Here is an 18,516-nt window from a genome sequence, read left to right on the forward strand (position 1 = left end):
CCTCCTCAGCATTCATTTGTTGAAGCTCTAACCCCAATGTGACTGTATCTGGAGAGATGGTTTTAGGAGGTAAATAAAGTTAAATGAGGACAGAGTGAGAAGGCGGCCTTCTGCAAGCCAGTAAGAGGGCTCTCCCCAGAACTGACCATGCTGGCACCCTGATCTCAGCCTCCCATCCTCCAGAACTGGGGGAATATACACTTCTGTTGTGTAAGCCACACAGTCTATGGGATTTTGTTATGGCAGCTGGAGCTGACTGATACATACTGTTTTCTAAAGAACTGCAAAGGTGAATGTCAAATATTAAATCTCAGAGCAAAAATAATCAAAGACAAACTGTCAGAATCATGAGGAAAGATATCAGGTAATCAAAGCCATATCAGCGGGAGTTCTTTTTAAAACCTCTCACTTTTATGTCTCTTCCTTTCATCATTATTTTATATTTACTATGGAAGATTTTACTTGTGAACAGGTGAAGCATTTGTTTTCTGTTGAAAGTCTAAGTTCATTTTGTAGCCTTGGTTCAAATAGCTGATCTGTCATTCTACTCTGTGCTTAAAGTGAGTGCTGACTTTCACTCAGCTTAAGTACTTTATCTGCTTAAGCATTATATGATTGGTATTTATGTACATGTTCAACGGGTGTTTATATTATATGACTAAAACCCATAGATAAGACTATAATAAAAACCTTACAGTAAGAGCTCTAACTTGGTTTATAAAATCAAAAGAATAAGCTTAATAAACTAATGCACATTTACAGATTAAAAATTTCTCTAAAAGGGCTAAAATCTGATTTTTCTAAGATTACTGAAAACAGGAAATAATTTCTACATAAAATATGAATACATACAATATATAATCTGTGACTTATTCCTAGAAAAGATGCCTATTAATACAAGGGAGTGCCTTTTATGTATTAAACAAAATATAAATAGAAATCCTTTTTGAAATGTTTCTATTATCACAAAGGTATTTTGAAGGAAAGAAAGATAACACATTTGTTACTGACAGTTCAAGTACTGGTTTTGGAATGAAAATGCCACATCCCTTGGATATGCCATGCTTGTTTATTTTGTTCAGATTTATAAAGAGCTCATATTCATATTATAAAAATATGCAGTATTTAACACTATCTTACAAAGAAACCTGAAATTTGCATTAACACCTTTTTTAACCTTTCATAACTTTTGTGGCTTTCTTTGACAGGGAATGTACTTTCAATTTATGAGCTAAAAAAACTCAAAACTGAAAACATTTCATCTCTGGAGAGATGAATATTAAAGTAATTGTAAAAAAAAGAGTTTAGTTCAGATCACAGTTGTTAAATTATCGTAACTTAGAAGAGCAGTCACTTAATTCTTGGCCTATGATTGGCCAGAGTTCAATTAAAATCATTAATGTCAGTACTCATTATGTGGAAGCTTATCGCTGTGCTGAAATGAAGGTTAGAAAAAGTAAGGTGGTGTGGTGGTGGTGGGGAGAATCTTTCTTCTAGTTATATGCTAATAACTAAGGTTTTTACAGTTTACCACCAATTAGTATTGTTGGCAGCATGCATTTTTGAAAGAGTGCTTCCAACGGGGCATTTATGAGCACGTTCGTCTAAAATTGTATTCCCCGTCGCTGTAATCTATTCATTGGCTTGTGCTAAGAGCTATGGGAAAATGCCAAACAAAACGAAAAAGGCAGAGGGAACCAGATTTCTGTTTACTAAATGGGATATTCCTATTTTCAAAGGCAGCTCTTGTTGGCAGATAAACTTTCTAAACTAAAAAAATAGCCTTCAGGAAGTCAATTGCATATACAGGGAATTTGTGACTTTACATTTTATTATAGGATTCTAACTAAAATTTGGGAAGAAGTTACCGGAAGAACCTTGGTGAGCCATAGAAAGAAGTCAACCAGAGATCTTAAAACATGAAGCATCTTTGCACCTTACTCTACTCAGATGTGTGTTATTTGGGCCCTCAGATAACCTCCCCTAAGTATCCACCAGAAGCACTGAGGCTTCCCCTGGCATTCACAGGTCCTAGTTCAGAACCACTCTTCAGAAGCTGCCAGATCTCCAGACCCCAAAACAGCCAAAATGACACTTGCAAATCCCAAAAGTAAACTGGAAAATAAGCATTCTTTCCCTGTTCTATATTTTATACCGAACATGAGAGAGTCCTCTTTAAAAAAACAACAAACTTTTTACGTATTTTTGAACCTTTAAGAAGCAGACTCCTTTCCACCTAAATTAATTTTACCAAATTCTGGTATCATTAGTTCAACTAACTGTTACGTGAAGTTCCCAGAAATCAATCATTTTCTTCTTTTATATTCAAAAGAAGCATAATGCATTACTAATGATCTCAAACGTATCTCCCCATAACATCGAAGGCCATTTCCCCATAAATCACGTGGGCACTCAAAGCGACTGTATTCAACCCTGCAGGGGCAGGCACTGCAAGCAGGGAATGGTACTTATCACACCACAGACCAGGCTGCTTTATAAAGCTTTTCCTGAAGCAGTCTAACAAGTTCTTACCGAGTGAAGCTTCTGGTAGAGGCCACACGCGTTGCATACATATCCGCCATTTGCATTCTTTCGCCAGAGAGAGGTCTTTGTGGTCAAGCAATTGGCACAGAAAACACCCGAGCCTCTACGCCTCTGAAATAGGGAAAAAAAACACAGGGTCAGAGGTGAGTCACATGATCAGCGGAGTTAGACCAAATCAACCCAGGAGTTTTGTCTTTAGACTAGCAACAATGACAGTATAAAACCACACGGCCCATAATGAGGTCAGGTTCAATTGTGTTTAATAGGCACCACTGATTTTCATTATAATTAACCCTACAGTGATGGATGAGGTGTGCGCAACACCAAAGGCTTTTCACAGAAACAGCTTTAACTTTTTGAACTTTGGGTTTTGTGCCTTTAATGATGGCTCCTAAATGCTGAACCCTAAAATATACCTTTTAAAAGTGTCAAAACAAAAGTCAAAAGACAGAACATGGCAAGATGTTTAATATACTTTGGAAAAGGAGAAGCACATGCCACCTGAGCTTTAAAATATAGTCAAGCTCGGAATAAATGCAGTCTGTAAACCATTTAAAATGAAACCTGAATTGCGTCTTTTTGTATGTCATTCATGTAATATAAGTTTAAGGGAACATAAGACACTCAATTCTGGTTTTTGGTTTGTAATTGTAAAATCTGAAAGAGAACACCTTCTGTTTCCCAAAGTTGAGAGGACCAGTAGAAACTTCTGCCAACTAGAAGTATACTGCTACTAATGAGAACCCTTAAGAGCTGCCTGCTTAAGCCAGACAACGCAGGTCCCATCAACGGCCACTTATTTATTTTATTTGACTCAGACTCGGAAATCACGAGCATTTCCGAATACAAATTGATTTCAGTGGGCTGAATCCTCTAATCGCCAGATTCAAAAATACTCTAAGAATACCTAAAAGTAGATAATTAGTATTGCTTGTTCCATTCTTGCTATCAAGTAATGATTCCATTAAACTTCTCACTGAAACAAAAGTCAGGCTGTGTTTGTAGGCGCAAATACTAACAGGCAGGAAATGGAATTCTCTTGCTGCAGAAAAAAGCCAGCCTGAATTGCAACTCCGCTCTCCTTTCTCTAGGAAGCAAAGCCTTTTAATGATAAAATATTCATGTTAGATAAGGAGTGGAAAAAGTCTTGCTGGAACCCAATTTGATTATAAATTTAAAATTACAAACACTATAAGTCAAAATTTCAGGGATTCATAAAATTTAGGCAATTTATTTAACTTGAGTCCATACTGTAGACGAGCGGTGTCCTTGCCAAGAAAATACAATGGTTATAATTGTACTCTGATACATTTCAAATGGAAAGCTTTCTGCAGACATAATTTTGGCTTCAAGACTGGAACACTTTCTTGGCATTGAAAGGGCATTTGATTCATCGGGTGTTTCACAATGTATCACTAAAAAGACCTGGTGAGCAGCCAGTTCCCTATAGGGTAATTTTTCCATCCAGATGCAAGTGCTATCAGAGGCCCTCGTCAGCTAAACTAATTATGATCTTGCAATTGCTGATGCCTGCTCACTCTAACATTCGACATCCTCCATTAATCATCAATACAAGGAAAATGAATGAAACGTAAAGAAATGAGGGCTGGTAAGCTGCACAGCCATAAAAATCTGAAATGAGAGCAATAATTTAACAAGATTGGGGGAATGTTTTTAGTGAGCACAAAGTCAGGCTAACAATTGCCCTTTTCAACCAAGAACACGATTTCATTAGTGTAGCAGGTTGTGCTACTTTAGGCGATGTAATAAACCTTAGATTTTTCACAAAGATAATCTCTGGCTCTCCTTCCCCCGCCCTCCCCCCCAAGTCAGGACCCGGAATGTACTGCAAGTTTCTGAATCTCAATAAAGAGTAACAGCCAATACTGGGTGTCAGTCCACAAGTTCCAATTGGGACCTACTGTAGAGATTGTTGCTTCCTGAAAAGCAATGACCTATTAGAGGTTGTGTTTACCAAACACTCTGAGACCCCCTTTATCCAAACTAAGTCGGGGAACCTAGTTGGTTCATAATTGTGAAACTTCTCGGGGCTTATGCTGTCTTTTTCCTAGATCTAAATAACGCATCTGGCAAATAAACACCAACTCGATCCACATAAAGGCAAGGTAAATGTCCACTGGGAAACCAACCGACAGATATGGCTTGAGGCTGAAATGTGAATGTGTAACCATTCACTCCAGCCTGCTTCTTTTATGCCCACGGTGCTTGACACAGCATGCCAAAGTGGGTGTAATCGTGGTTTCAGAGAACGTTTTCAATCCTTGCACAATTTTGTGCTTAACTCTCTTGCAAAGAAAATGCCCTTCATTAGTTAGAAGGAAAATCCTGAAATTATAGCACTGGTTTCCACAGGCATGTCTTGCTTTAAGCAGCACTTAATACTCCAATAAAGGTTGTTATATTTTAGGTAAATCATATCTTATTTTAAATACATCAGGAGTACTTTGGATTCACTTACTTGGAGTCAGTATAGCACGGAGGTTAATAATCAGATTTAGGAGTCAGATTACTTGTATTCAAAACTTATCTCCGCCTTTTGCTGGGTGAAACTTCCAGCTAGTTATTTAACCTCTCAATGCTTAAATTTCCCCATCTTTAAAGCGTGAGCTGCTGTAAGCATTAATGTGGGCTAATAGATGCAATTAAAACAGCGTCAGGAATGGAGCAAACACTCAATAAGTTAGCTATTTGCCAAGGGGATCCAATTATTTCTAAGAGAAAAATATTTTCTTAGTTGTGTTTTTATCTCCTTAATCTACTTATTGAAACTTTTTGATATGCTTAAAACATACAGTTGGATATTATCAAACGTATTTCATTTGTGTCAATCTTATCAAATATGAGAACGGAAAGTTGAGTCAAAGTGAAATATCTAGGTGTTCACACCTAGAATTCAACAGGAGCGTGCTTGCGTGGGGGTGGAGAGGGGGAGGGAGGTGAGAAATATTTCACACATTCAGTTACCTCCCATCTAAACACATTTGTCACTTTGGTAAGCATTAGAAAACCTTATTTTTGGTGCCCTTAGAGTTTATGGAGGCAGCAGAGAAGGTGGGAGAAGCGGATAATGTCCTTAGCTGTGTGACCACAGAAGCACAGAAGTGTGTCACCTCTCTCTCCACCACAGCACAGATGAGAGCCCTGGCCTGGTCACACTGTGGATAATGGGACCTGGCTGGACACAGCAAGCATTTCTTTTGAAGTTATCAACATCCTTAGCCCAATCAAGTGCAGAGAAGCAGTCTGTCGCCAAAGGAAGGCAGAATAGAAATATCCCCTACCCCACTTTTTAAAAACAAGCTTGGCCTTGTTAAAGGGAAAGAAAGGCACTAAAGACCTTATTTCATTCATAGTTTATCATGCATGACGGAGTTTTAAAATATTTTGTCATTCTCCTTTAGACTGTGTTTGTTAAGGGCCGAAATCATGGCTCCACAGCCATCAAATACTCTAAGTGACAGGCGCCTAGGACAGTGCTCTGTCTTGAGTGGCTAAACATTAATAAAATTGAAAATAATCTTGCCCGCTTTTATTTTTATCCTCAGTAGTCACTCCTATTTTTGAAAAAATAAAAGTTTTAAAAAAATCCCTTTTAAATGTCTTCCATTAGGACTGACACATTTATCTCCAGTTGGGCAGAGACGGCTAACGATGTTGTAGAAAATAAAATCAAGAGAATTAGTTTTCCAATCCTACACTTATTTTTGAGAAACAGCTGAGGCCAGGGACTTGCCGGGTCCTGACGATACAAGGTCAGGTAGAACGAAGCTCCAACTCTCCTTTATATACATTATTATAGTCATATGTTGCTGATGGTTCTATATGCGCATGTGTATGCTTAAACAATAATATTGTTTCTCCTTTTCCTACAAGCTGTTTTTAGGAGTTAATAATTTGTACTTCCATGACCTTGAGCAGGAGACAGGAGATTCGAGTCAAACGGATAAGGACCTGTCTGGGGGAGGAAATGACAGGAATAGAGTAGCTAGTGGAAAACGCCATTGGCATTCCTAAGGGGCATATTTAGCATGATTCTTACTCTTCTCTCAGGCTGAGGGAAAACTTTACTTTCATATACTAAAGCCACACACAGTCTTAGCATTCTCTGCCCCTGGCCTTCTCTAAGCGCACCTTCTACTTCTATGTGGGTTCCATGGAAGGCGAGAGTACAGGAAGGTCAGCTGAAAACCCAAATCTACCTGAAAGTCATCTCAACCGAAAATTTCTACAGAGAAAAATTCCAGAATCAACAATTCGAGGAACTTATTGTTTTTTTAAACTTCAAGTTTTAATAGTTTGCCTAGTAACTTTTGGGTCGCATTTGTGTTGCGTCCACGCTACTTCTGTTGGCTGGTCATTTATTGTGTGCAGAAGGACGGATGGTGGTAGGAACAGTTAACTGCAAGGAATTTTGAGGCCAGCCCAGTGACTGGCCTAGCAAATGCTTTTCAGTGATAATTAGTGAGAATTCTTCAGATCACTTATTTCTTTTCCACTTTTCAGATGTATTATAATCACAACAGCATTTTAGGTGACAAATTTGGACAATCATCCATGCCAAGATCTGAAGTAGAAAATGATGCATCCATCTTTTAATATAAGCACACTTTAAATCCAGCACAATTTTTTTCTTTTCCTGCTGTGGAGTGCACCAAGAAGTATAATGACTAAATATCTATTTTAAAAAAAAAGTCTTGGGCCGGTCTGGTGGCACAGCAGCTAAGTTTGCAGGTTTGCCTTCAGTGGCCCGGGGTTTGCCAGTTCGGATCCCAGGTGTGGACCTGTGCACTGCTTGTCAAGCCATGCTGTGGCAGGTGTCCCACATAGAAAGCTCAGGAAGATGGGCATGGATGTTAGCTCAGGGCCAGTCTTCCTCAGCAAAAAGAGGAGGATTGGTGGCAGATGTTAGCTCAGGGCTAATCTTCCTCAGGAAAAAAAAAAAAGAAATGTGAAAAAAAAATCTCTAGTCTTTAGGTTCACAGCTAACCAATGTAAGGTATCACTATTGTTAAATTTTTCTTAAAGCTTCCGATTCAAGTTTTGGTTTTAGGGGTCTTAAATCCTCAGTCAGTTATATATTACTCTGGGTTCAGTCGTGGCACACGTGTTGATAAAACCAGATGTAACTTTTAAAAAAAATTAAAAAAAAATTTTAAGTTGGTTCAGCTGTTTTTATTGCTTATTTGAAGATCAGCCAAAAACAAACATTTTAAGGGTTTCGAATTTCATTATTAACAAAGAACTGATTTCATTTGATTAATAAAAAGTAAATTTGATTGAATTAGTCATTCCAGTGGCTTAACATTTAGAGACATGAATATTCATTTCCAAGATACTAAAAGTCTCCATTGGTGAAGGAATTTGTGCAGAAATGATCCCTTATCACAGTTTTCTATGAATAAGAAACATACTGAAACCATGTAATTACATAACAAGGCTTGATAGGCAGAGTATTTACTCACATTTTTTATGGTTTTATATCTTAGCCATTTTAAATCGAATCAATCTGAAATTTGATATATGTGCTGTTAGTCTGGATGTACCTCAAATATTTTTAACTCTTTAGATAATTTCTGCATTTATTTGATTTTATCAAGAATCCTTTGCGAATTTCATTTCAGGGAAACGCACAGATGACTATGATAGAACCTTTTGGTACAATTTTGCAGTAATAAAATTTCAGTGTTAAATTTAATTCAGTTCAGTTCTGGGAATAATTACGGAATGTCCACCATGTGCCTGGCACTGTGCAAGAAGCTGGGGTTACAGTGATGTACATGACAGATATGGACTGCACCCTCTCAGAGTTTCCATTGGAATCTGCTAAAAACATACTAAGTGTGGAGTTAACCCGACATGAACTGAGATTGTTGATGGACAGTAACAGTTTAATTCATGTAAATTAGATGGAAACTTTTCTCAAGAAACCAAAGTATTTCTCATGAATCAATCTCATATAAAGGCTGAAAGTTAGCTGATAATCAGAAGGCTTACTCTCTGTGCTCTTTTATAAAAACAAGTAATAGTCTAGTCATTTTGCAAACAAATTGACACTTGCTTTGACCCATCAGTAATAATGGCCTATCAATAACATTGCTGTATTAACTACCAAAAGAGTTGATATGAGTTAAATAATGTGTTCCTGACTTTAATATATATAGTAGACATTCAAAAATTATTAAATGATGAATATTATTTGAGTCCTTATCACTATTATTAACACCACTAAAAGACACAGAAGACAGCATCCCCCCTCCCATTTACCCCCATATAGAATTAGCCGACTACTGACTACACACCAGAGGACTCCACAAGATATATGGAACGTAGCACCTAAAACCACTCAAAAATAGAACAGGTGTTAGAATGAACACCTTTAAACTAGCAGTCAGAATTTTATCAGAAGCAAAGGCTGGCCAACATTTCAGCAAGAGCAGGGAAGCAACCCTAACACAAAGCAATGGTTACCAATACCTTGGCTGACTTTTGTTCCAAATACAACTGAGAAGAGTCAGATGAAATGGGCTGCACGACAAGTCTACGCCTGCTTTAAAACAGCCCTCTTTGCCCTCAGATTTCTTGCCAGAGAAGTGAAGAGACTCTACAAGGTTCAGCCAAGCACCCCTTATAATCACCTATCTCAGAGTTTGGAAACAAAACCTGTTTACCATGCTTATTAAATTCACTTCCTCAACAATCAGCAATGATAATGGAGACCAGTGTAAACTAAACTGACATCCTTGGCTAGGAGCAATGGAACAACTACTGTTCCAGGATATGAGGCAATACATGCTGTAGTAATCATACGTTGTACCCAGGTACGAATGTGTCTAAGACTTATTCCACTGAAATGGCACCAAATGGGGAGTTGTTCAATATATCAGGAAATGCTAGTGTGCTAAACACATTAGCTCCATTTCTTCTGGGATGCAACTGGTGACTCCTGGAGTGGGATAGCAAAAAATTCAAGATTTCGAAAGGTATATCTCATGATTTAAATTACTCATATGCATTCTTCAAATCTGCAGCATTAAGAAATTTATCACACAGATACTGAAGCCATTACATAAGTCTGAAGGACCTCATCTCCATACTGTGACTTACTCCTATTTGGTAAATAAGCAAAGCAAGTACTCAAAGTCATATACAAATTACATAACTGAATCAGTACTAGAAAAATCCAGATCTTTGGAGTTTTACTCTATGCTCTTTCTGTAATAATGTTTTGCCTTTACAGCAATATATGTTTGGACAGCTAAAAATGTGGTTGAAAATTTATGTCTGCACTGTCTTTTTTCATTCCATGTGAAAGTTCTTATTGTCAAAAGAACTACTCAAGTCTCTCACTGCTTCTATTTCTGCCACCATGGATCCATTTTCACCTTCAGCTACAAGAAGGGTTGGAGAGTTGCTCTAGAGGAACTTTCTTCTGTGCCAGTGCCAAAATCTGACACTGAAAAGAAAAAGAAAAAAGGCTTTCTGGAGGCATGGTTAAACAATTTTAGCACCTCTTAAGCAAACTTCTGCATGAAAATACAAGAATTGATTCTGTTTTAATAAATTTACTGCACATTTAAACAATATATTTAGTAAACACAGTATGGGAGTAATTCACATTATAAAAAATAAAAATCTGGTGATAAAGTAGAAACCTGTTCTAAGAAGAGCCTAAAGTCCAAAGGGTTCAGCTTCTAAGCACTTAAGGAGACAAATATAGTTATTTTACATATTATCTACATAGGGTTGCCAGATAATGATGATACCAGTTATTTTTAACGAAACAGAAATTCCAAATAATAATCAGTAATTCTATTCATATTAGCTAACAGATAACTGTTTCCATGAAGTGTTAGCATTCTCAACGCATTTACACATATGTCAATACTTCCTTAATGGTTCTACCAATCTCTGGAGTCATAAACTCTTTTGATAAGATTTATGACACTCTCCCCAGAAAAAAAAAAGTTATGTAAAATATTCCACAAATAACTTCAGGCTGTTCAAAAGAATGTCCTTTGCAAAACGGATCCAAAGATTTCGAATGGATCTGAGCGCCCATGGATCCCAAGGTTAAGAACTCTTGACAAGTATTATCTCAATTCAGATTCAGAATCAATGACTAGACATTATTATTCTCCCACTTTTATTGATGAGGTAAAAGGCCAACAATGGTTCTTTCACTTATCTAGTGTCAAAAAATACATCTTAGTCTCTAAGTTTAGGCAAAAACATAGGATTGTATTCTAAAAATCATTTTGAATCAATTGTCTTACAGAATTCTCATTTGACTGCTTTTTATCCCTTCTTTAATAATCACCATCATACATCTAATATTTATCAAGTACTTATTACGTGTAGGATAATACACTTTAGGCTTAGTTTCATTATCTGACATCTTCCAAATAATCCTAAGAGACAGGTATTATTAATTTATTACTATTATTGCTATTACTATTATTATTCCCTCTACAGAGGAGGAAACTGAGGCCCAGAAACATTTTTCCATCACTACATAGTAGGGCTACGATACGAACCCAGGTTTCCCTCACTTCAGAGCCACAGTTCTTAACCATGTTTCAGGCTCTACTACTAAAGAGGTGATGGAATTTTTACCAAAAAGATTTCGCCATAGCTTGGCTTTGAAGAACCCTTATCTCTTTAAACCACCCTATAACAGCTGATCAAAATTATGCAAGTTTTGAGGTACCAGAAAGAAATGACTCATCCTTGATCAGATATGGCAACGATCTGTTTTGAGGTTGACAGTTACAGTCATAGCCAGAGGAACGCAGCATTTGGCTGATGGACAGGTAGCGGTGGGGAAGGGGGTGGGTGCTGTACACGTGTTTTGATCCTGTCGTCTCCAAAAAGAAAAAACAGTGTCTGTGAAATAAGCCTCTGCTGAAAAGCAGAAATTAATGACACCACTGACTTGGCCCTTACTAATGCAAGGGAGAGCAGTGTAAACTAGGCTCTCTGTCTCCTGCATCCACTTGGCTGGACTTGGGGCAGGAAAAATGGTGCTGGGGTTTTGACAAGTTCCGTAATCACAGATGCTCAGGTACCAATTTACTAGATTTACTTTATATATTTGTATGTTCCCTGGCAGAGAACTTTTGCAATGTGTGGCCTCATCGGTATTCAAGATAAAATACTGCCAACTCTGAAAGTTGAGGTTATTTTACCAAATTTCTCATATTTGGATAATATGAAAATATTTATAATTATCTCCCCTAAAACATCTTCCCCCATTATTATCTATAAAAGTATATGTTCTTCATCAACCTACGGAGTTGACTTGGATACTTTTCATGTGTGACACAGTTTTCATTTCATTACACAACAGCAAAGACCAAAATATTCTTAACTCTAAACACTTCTTACAAGCTATCAAGTTGAGAGTACACAGTACATCAAATGTTGAAGCACAGCGTGTCGTCTGCTCAGCAGAAAGATGGCACTTGCTGCTTATTTCCACTAAAACAACAACAACAAAGCCTATGGAAATACAGTTAAATATACTGAAGTTCAAAACAGTTAAGAACCATGTTAAAAATTTGCAATGTGTCAACAAGAGACCTGGACACCAGACATGCGATTTGGACTAGATACTTGACAAGACAATATTGGGAATGTGTCTTGTACCATTTCATCCTTTTTGACTTTTAAATACACAGGGGGGAAAAAAACCTAAACTTCGTTAAATTTTTGAATCTGTAAATAATTCTTTCAAAATGTTATCTCATTTTTATTCAATTTTGTATTTCCTCAGGACACATAAAATCTTAAGTATTTAAATGTACCTTTCCCATGATTAAAATAAGTACCTCGTATGTTATATCATTGTTCAAATGGAAGAGGTGTCTTTAAATAAGAACTCTGTGACTGCTATAGGTAAAAGCAACCACGAGCAGATAATTTCATTATAGAGGCACTGTGCAGACGGGGAAATCTAAGCTGATTTTTTAAAGCTTTAATAACATTATTTTAAAAAGACAACTTGGAATTATGAATTTAACAATAATGATGCAATTTCATAAGAACTGAAATCTTTCACGGGAAAACGGCTTCTTCAATAACTCACACAGTCAATTACACAGGAGAGTACTGTAATAGGCTGTCCCCCTGGTGTCGTCCCCCTCTCTCCCGCCCGATTTAAATAGCTCACGTACACGACTTCCTTTTCCATTACCAACTTGTCTGCAGTACCATCTGTAAAAACGAACACATACCTTGTGCTGCCAGCTTTTGCTTTTGCACGTCCATTAGTGGGACTGGCTGCAGCTGCTCAAGAAGAAAGCAATGATTGTCTTTGCTTTTATATATATATCTATTTCCCTCCAGTACTACCATATCAGCACAAGGCAATCCATCGTCTTGGGTAGGGAATTGCACTTAATAACCTTACTCGGACCCAGTTCTCTGTGTGATCTGGAGTTTGTTAACCACACTGTATCACATACCACACCAAGAACTACCTCATCGCAACAAGCACTCTCGAGACGAACCCTCAGTCATTTCTACTAAAGGGAACAGTTAAAATCATTTCGTTCTTTGACATTCTGTACATCGAGCAGAATATCAGGAAACCAATATCAAGGCCTGGAAACACACCCCGAGACACAAAACTCCTGGTGAGTGAGATTTTATTTCATGAGAGGGGCTCTGAAAACATAACACAGCAACCAACTTTTCTAAAACTTCATTTCCCCCTGCCTTGTGTTTATATCTTTTTTCTGTTGGCATTCTTTTTTCCCTAGACAAACACTATTAAACTGTTCACAATCTCTGCAGAAGATGCAAATAAATTAAAACAAGAAATTATCCCAAATTAATTTTTTAAAGTGTTTTGTCTACAAGAGATAATATTTCTCCCTATTGTGGAGGAATATGAAGAAAAGAGAAGACCATCAATTAGCAAGTTCTTAAAATAAAAATCTTTGGAAAAATGATTCAGAGAGAACCTGAAATTTAAAACACAAAAATAAAAAAAAATCCAAAAAATGGTTTAGCTGTTTTCCTGTGCAATTCCACATTTACAAATTTACCCCAAATATATCAAAACTACTCTTCTTCATAAGAACTACTTTGCTGTCAGTGTGTAAGCTCAGCTTTTAGAACATGAGAATGACAATTCTGCCTTAGCTTCTCATATATTGAATTGTTTTAAATCATCAAATGCTTTCTCAGCATTTAGGTACACAAGATAGATTCCAATTATTTACACACGTCAGTCACTCCCAGGGGATGGGGGCTTCTGGAGCAAGGGCCTATTTTTCTTTCAGTCTTGGTATTATCAGTGCATCGCACATAGTAGGCATTTAATGACAGCTTAATTGAATTGACTTCTATCAGAAGAGAGGATTCTGCTAATTTTAATAGATTCTGTTAAAATATGCGTGTGTGTACACATATATACATGCCATGATCAAAGGATTATTCAAGTGCAGCTTTATTCATGAAATATAAATGGCAGTCATCATTACAGAAAACAGGACTTAGACTGAAAACAGTTTCACTTTTGTGAAATGTAAAAAAAAATTAATAAATTCTGCTCCATATTTAGACTATATGTTATAGGACAGGAGAGAAAAGAAATGGGCTTTGTTTGCTTGAGCTTCTAAGCAATCTGCAGAACTCGCAGAACTGGCATATGTTGGTGTGTGTATTTGTCTCTGTATGTGTATATGTGTATATACACAGACATATACAAATGAATCCACTGAACCATTTTCAGTACTAACACACAGTGAGATGTCGCTGGTTACTTCTATTTTCATTAAAGCAATATCATATTTTATAAGTGGGGCTAAAATACCAATGATGTTGTTAGATTAAAGAGAAAAAATTCCAGGAGTTTCCTGGAAAGTTGAGAATAAATATAATTAACTACATGTACAAAAGAATGAAAAAGAAATGAAGCAATAAAACACGTAGGAGAGTGTCTTATATGTCAGCCTAATAATTATTGATTTTAATAAGTGGGAAACAGGACATCAATACCTTGTGATTCGTTTTTATTACAATGTTCGAGTTCTCTCAATTCACATACACATCAATTAACATAAGTACAATTAAGTTTGAGAATACTGAATGCTATGCTTGATACATCAGGCACTTAGCGAGCATTAAATTCTTCCTTTCTTAATTTCAGAAGATACTGAGTATTAATAGATATCAGATTTTAGAAGATATTGAATAAGCGAATAAGTTTTTGACATGTATATGTACACATATATAATTCAGTATCTATGGCTACATATTTATGCACATATGCACAAAACTTATACAAAGGACCTCATATTTATTTTTACAACAAGAAAATAAGTAAGAAAAGTGATCCTAAAACTTTCATGTATTGGTGACTGTCTTAAAGGAAGTTAATCATATCAATTATGCATTTAAAAAATATGAATATCTCACTCCTCTCTTTTCTCTCTTGATTTTTCTCTCTCCTGTTCTTTCTTTTCTGACTGTGTTCCAAAAGACATTAAGCAGTTCATTACATAAAGTGGTGGTGACTTACTCACTTTCATGAGATTCATGAGTCTATCACACATATTTATCAACCCAAAAGCTAAGCGGAAATTTAGGGAAGGAATCAGTGGCCTCTGGAATTTTCTAGAACATAAAGGAACGCCTGTAGGCCAAGCTCCCTTATGCATATTACTCAGGTCATTTTCTTCTTTTCATATACTGTGATCACACAGAATATACATATTATCATAAAATATGGCAATAGATATTTAATTGATAGATTACACAAAGTTGATTCCTTGGGCTTATCTAGATCAAGAGTTAGAAACCTTTGCACAAGAATTAATTTTGGGTGCTGGCTGTAAATTTACATCTATAAGCAAACATTTGGAATTTGACATCCTCTCTTTATATGTAATACATTTACAAGCACACAAACATACATTTAAAATATGTACATGTGCGTATACGTGCACATTTCCTTTTAAAGTCGCTTCAAGGTCCTCTAGTCTGATAATTTAAAAAATTCAGGGGCTGATGGTTTTGTATTTTTAAATGTCTACTTTCGAAAAACAGTAAGTTATAATTCTATCTCCACTTAAAGGGTTATATCTGACTAGAAGATAAAATACCTCTTTGATAAAAAGTAGATGTAAAAAGTGAAATGGCAGAACCAATGAATCAATGAAACTTAACCAGCAGGTAGCATTTCATGCAGTACAAATTATTTATGTATGACTAAAAAACATTTGCAAATATGACATGCTCCGAAAAGCTGTACACTCTCTGAAGGAAAAGATAAGTGGCTAGATTTAAGTCATTCCTCTTTTTCTACCTATTTTCCAAGACTTTATTTCATTAATTGCATGCATATATATATACACACACTTAGTGTGCTCATGTGTATATTTCTTTAGCAAAAGAAGAACAGAAATAGCCATCTTCCTTTAAATTCATCCCAAATGAAGGCAATAATTCAAAAATAAATAGAATGGACTGATTGGTACCAGACTAAAATTCAAAGCAATTCACATTTATTAAAAAAAAAAAAAGTAAAGGAACCTGTGCCTTAAACATAAAAGTCCTAACTTTTAAAGAAGATGAAAATCACCATTAGCAGAGGGTTAGCTAATTAGTCGATCTAACACAGGGCTTTTATGTTTGTAGCTTTACAAATTTCAGAAAATGACCAAATTATTCCACTTATATCATTAACTTGACCCCTTCCAGGATTTGACCTTCCTAATAGGTTTGTTTTATAAGATATGACATCTCAAACAGCTGTGCTATTCTTTCTTGAACTTGACTTTTTTTAAAGCATGAACATAGACCGATTTAGTAAAGCTTGAGTCTTCTTCGGTAACAGTGGGGGAAGGGAGGGATCAGAAATGTAAAAATAATGTGAGTTCCTATCTGAACAAGTCATTTTGAAACTCAGAGAAGAACCCTGAGGTATTACAAACACTTGCGGCCAGTTGAAGGGATAATGTAGAAAGAATCTGAAAATATCACCATGAATTGAGTTCATTAATAGAAGAAGGTATGATTATTAAAATAGAGAAGCAACTCCTTTGAATGTTCTGCTCTTCAAATCCTCCACCAGTGACTGGATGCCATTCTACGCTCATGGCACACTGCAATATGTTTAAAACCTGCTTAGTAAGGCTCTCTCCAGCTTTTTACTTTTTAAAGCCACATATAAAGCAGGATCAAGTTAGACAATTTCGGGGAAAATTTTTTCTAAATTTCTTACTGGGCAAATAACTTGCAGGCACATTGAAAATTTTAACCTATTCTAAAAATAGCCCTAAGTAGATTATATTTAATGTAGTAACTAAATAAATAGTTTGATTTAACTGGCACACTGGTCTTAGAATTCTCTTAATGATAAAAAGCAACACTGGATTTAAAGAGGAAGCAGGAAGAGGAAAAACATGTTTAATAGCCACGGCTTCTACCCCTACTCAATTCTGTATCAAGTTTAATCTTGTAGAGGCAGTTAGGTTTAAGCATTATTTTTCCACCTTGGCCCCACATGGCATCTTGACTTAAAATTCAAGAAAGTACTTCAGACAAATAATAAATTGTAGCGCAACACTAAAAGCACACATGAAACCTATTCTTAATTTCAATTACACTTTTCGTACATTAATTATCTATTTATCTGATTAGTGCTTCTGAGCGGTCCACTATTGTCTGACACATCCCAAGTGCACTGTTCTTTTTACAGGAGGTGGAGGCATTTGAAAAAAAAAAAAAAAATCAGACAACTCTGTTTCCAGTGTCTCCAGGATAATTGTTACCTTTCTCCTTTTCAACTTTAAAAGAAAGCAGTGTCTATTTTGCTCAGGGCAGCTGTTTAAGGCTCCTGCCGTCAGAATCCTTTCAACTCGAGTAGATTTAGGATTATCTAAAAATGATTATTGTATCCCACTAAGCCTTCTATTGCTGTTAATAATTAAGCATGCATAACGTCCACCACACATAATTAACCCAGGAGGGATGTACTCACAATCACCTTTGTGTGTATGTATACACATATACGCATCTTTTACATGGGTGATCCTAGGTGGTTTATTTTGATTTAGGAAAAATTTTAGACAAATCTGTGATGTAATGTAATATTGGTAGTCTGAGATATAGTAAAATTATACAAATATTTGGTCTTCTATTGTAATCCTGAAATTCACAGTTCAACACAAATTCTGAAAACAATATTCTCTTACAAAAGAGGGACTTCTGGAAGCTGATCTATTCTTTTGCTTTATTTTACTACACAATATACTATTGTAACATAACCCCTGAATATTAGCACAGAGGTTTTGCTATAATAATCTAAGAAAGTCATTTATACCTAACTATGGTAACACAGACAATATCTTTATGTTTTGTAAAAAATGACCTTTATCACCTAGTTAAGATTCATAAAATTAACCAAAATCATTATTTTGAAAATATATTTTTCAGTTCTAGTTTAAATGATTGGACTTGCTTCCATTATTAAATAAGCATATAATTTTTAACTTGGCAATATTGGTGTAATTTTCCATTATAACTACAATTAAAATCCATTTTGCCCCAAACCATAAACATTGGTCTCCTTTAGCTTCCTTCAAAGTTGAATTAGATTTTCCTTAGCAACCAATGCACAGCCTTCTCCACCCCTTTATTTCTTTGAATGTTTATTACTTGTTGAAATCTTCTTGGCTTGCAGAAGTAGCAGACAGGAAAGGAAAAAACTTACAACCTAAACGCCTGATATTTAATCAATAAAGGAAGGATTTTCCCCTTTAGGAATTCACTGTTCCATAAACTCAGCCTCCTCTCCTCTGTTAGGAACAGAAATGAAAACTCTCTGCTTCCCACAAGATCAAAAAGCTCAAGTCACTCCAACGCATTGAAGAGCGTAAGAAACGTGCTCTTATTTACTTACTGATTTCAGGTTATTCATCTATTATTTTTGAATACAATTGC

At 36.1% G+C, this 18,516-nt stretch overlaps 1 protein-coding gene across 18 annotated transcripts in view; it reads right to left on the bottom strand.

Annotated features, from left to right (window-relative positions):
• The window catches only part of TRPS1 (transcriptional repressor GATA binding 1), a 248,731-nt gene that overhangs the window by 5,398 nt on the left and 224,817 nt on the right, over window positions 1–18,516 (bottom strand). For all 18 annotated transcript variants that reach the window (XM_023648879.2, XM_023648885.2, XM_070221732.1 and 15 more), the window contains one exon: window positions 2,533–2,655. In XM_023648879.2, coding sequence (XP_023504647.1) covers window positions 2,533–2,655 — 123 coding nt within the window. The remainder of the gene's footprint in view (window positions 1–2,532; window positions 2,656–18,516) is intronic.

The sequence above is a fragment of the Equus caballus genome, chromosome 9 (genome assembly GCF_041296265.1).
Source record: "Equus caballus isolate H_3958 breed thoroughbred chromosome 9, TB-T2T, whole genome shotgun sequence".
Taxonomy (NCBI): Eukaryota; Metazoa; Chordata; class Mammalia; order Perissodactyla; family Equidae; genus Equus; species Equus caballus.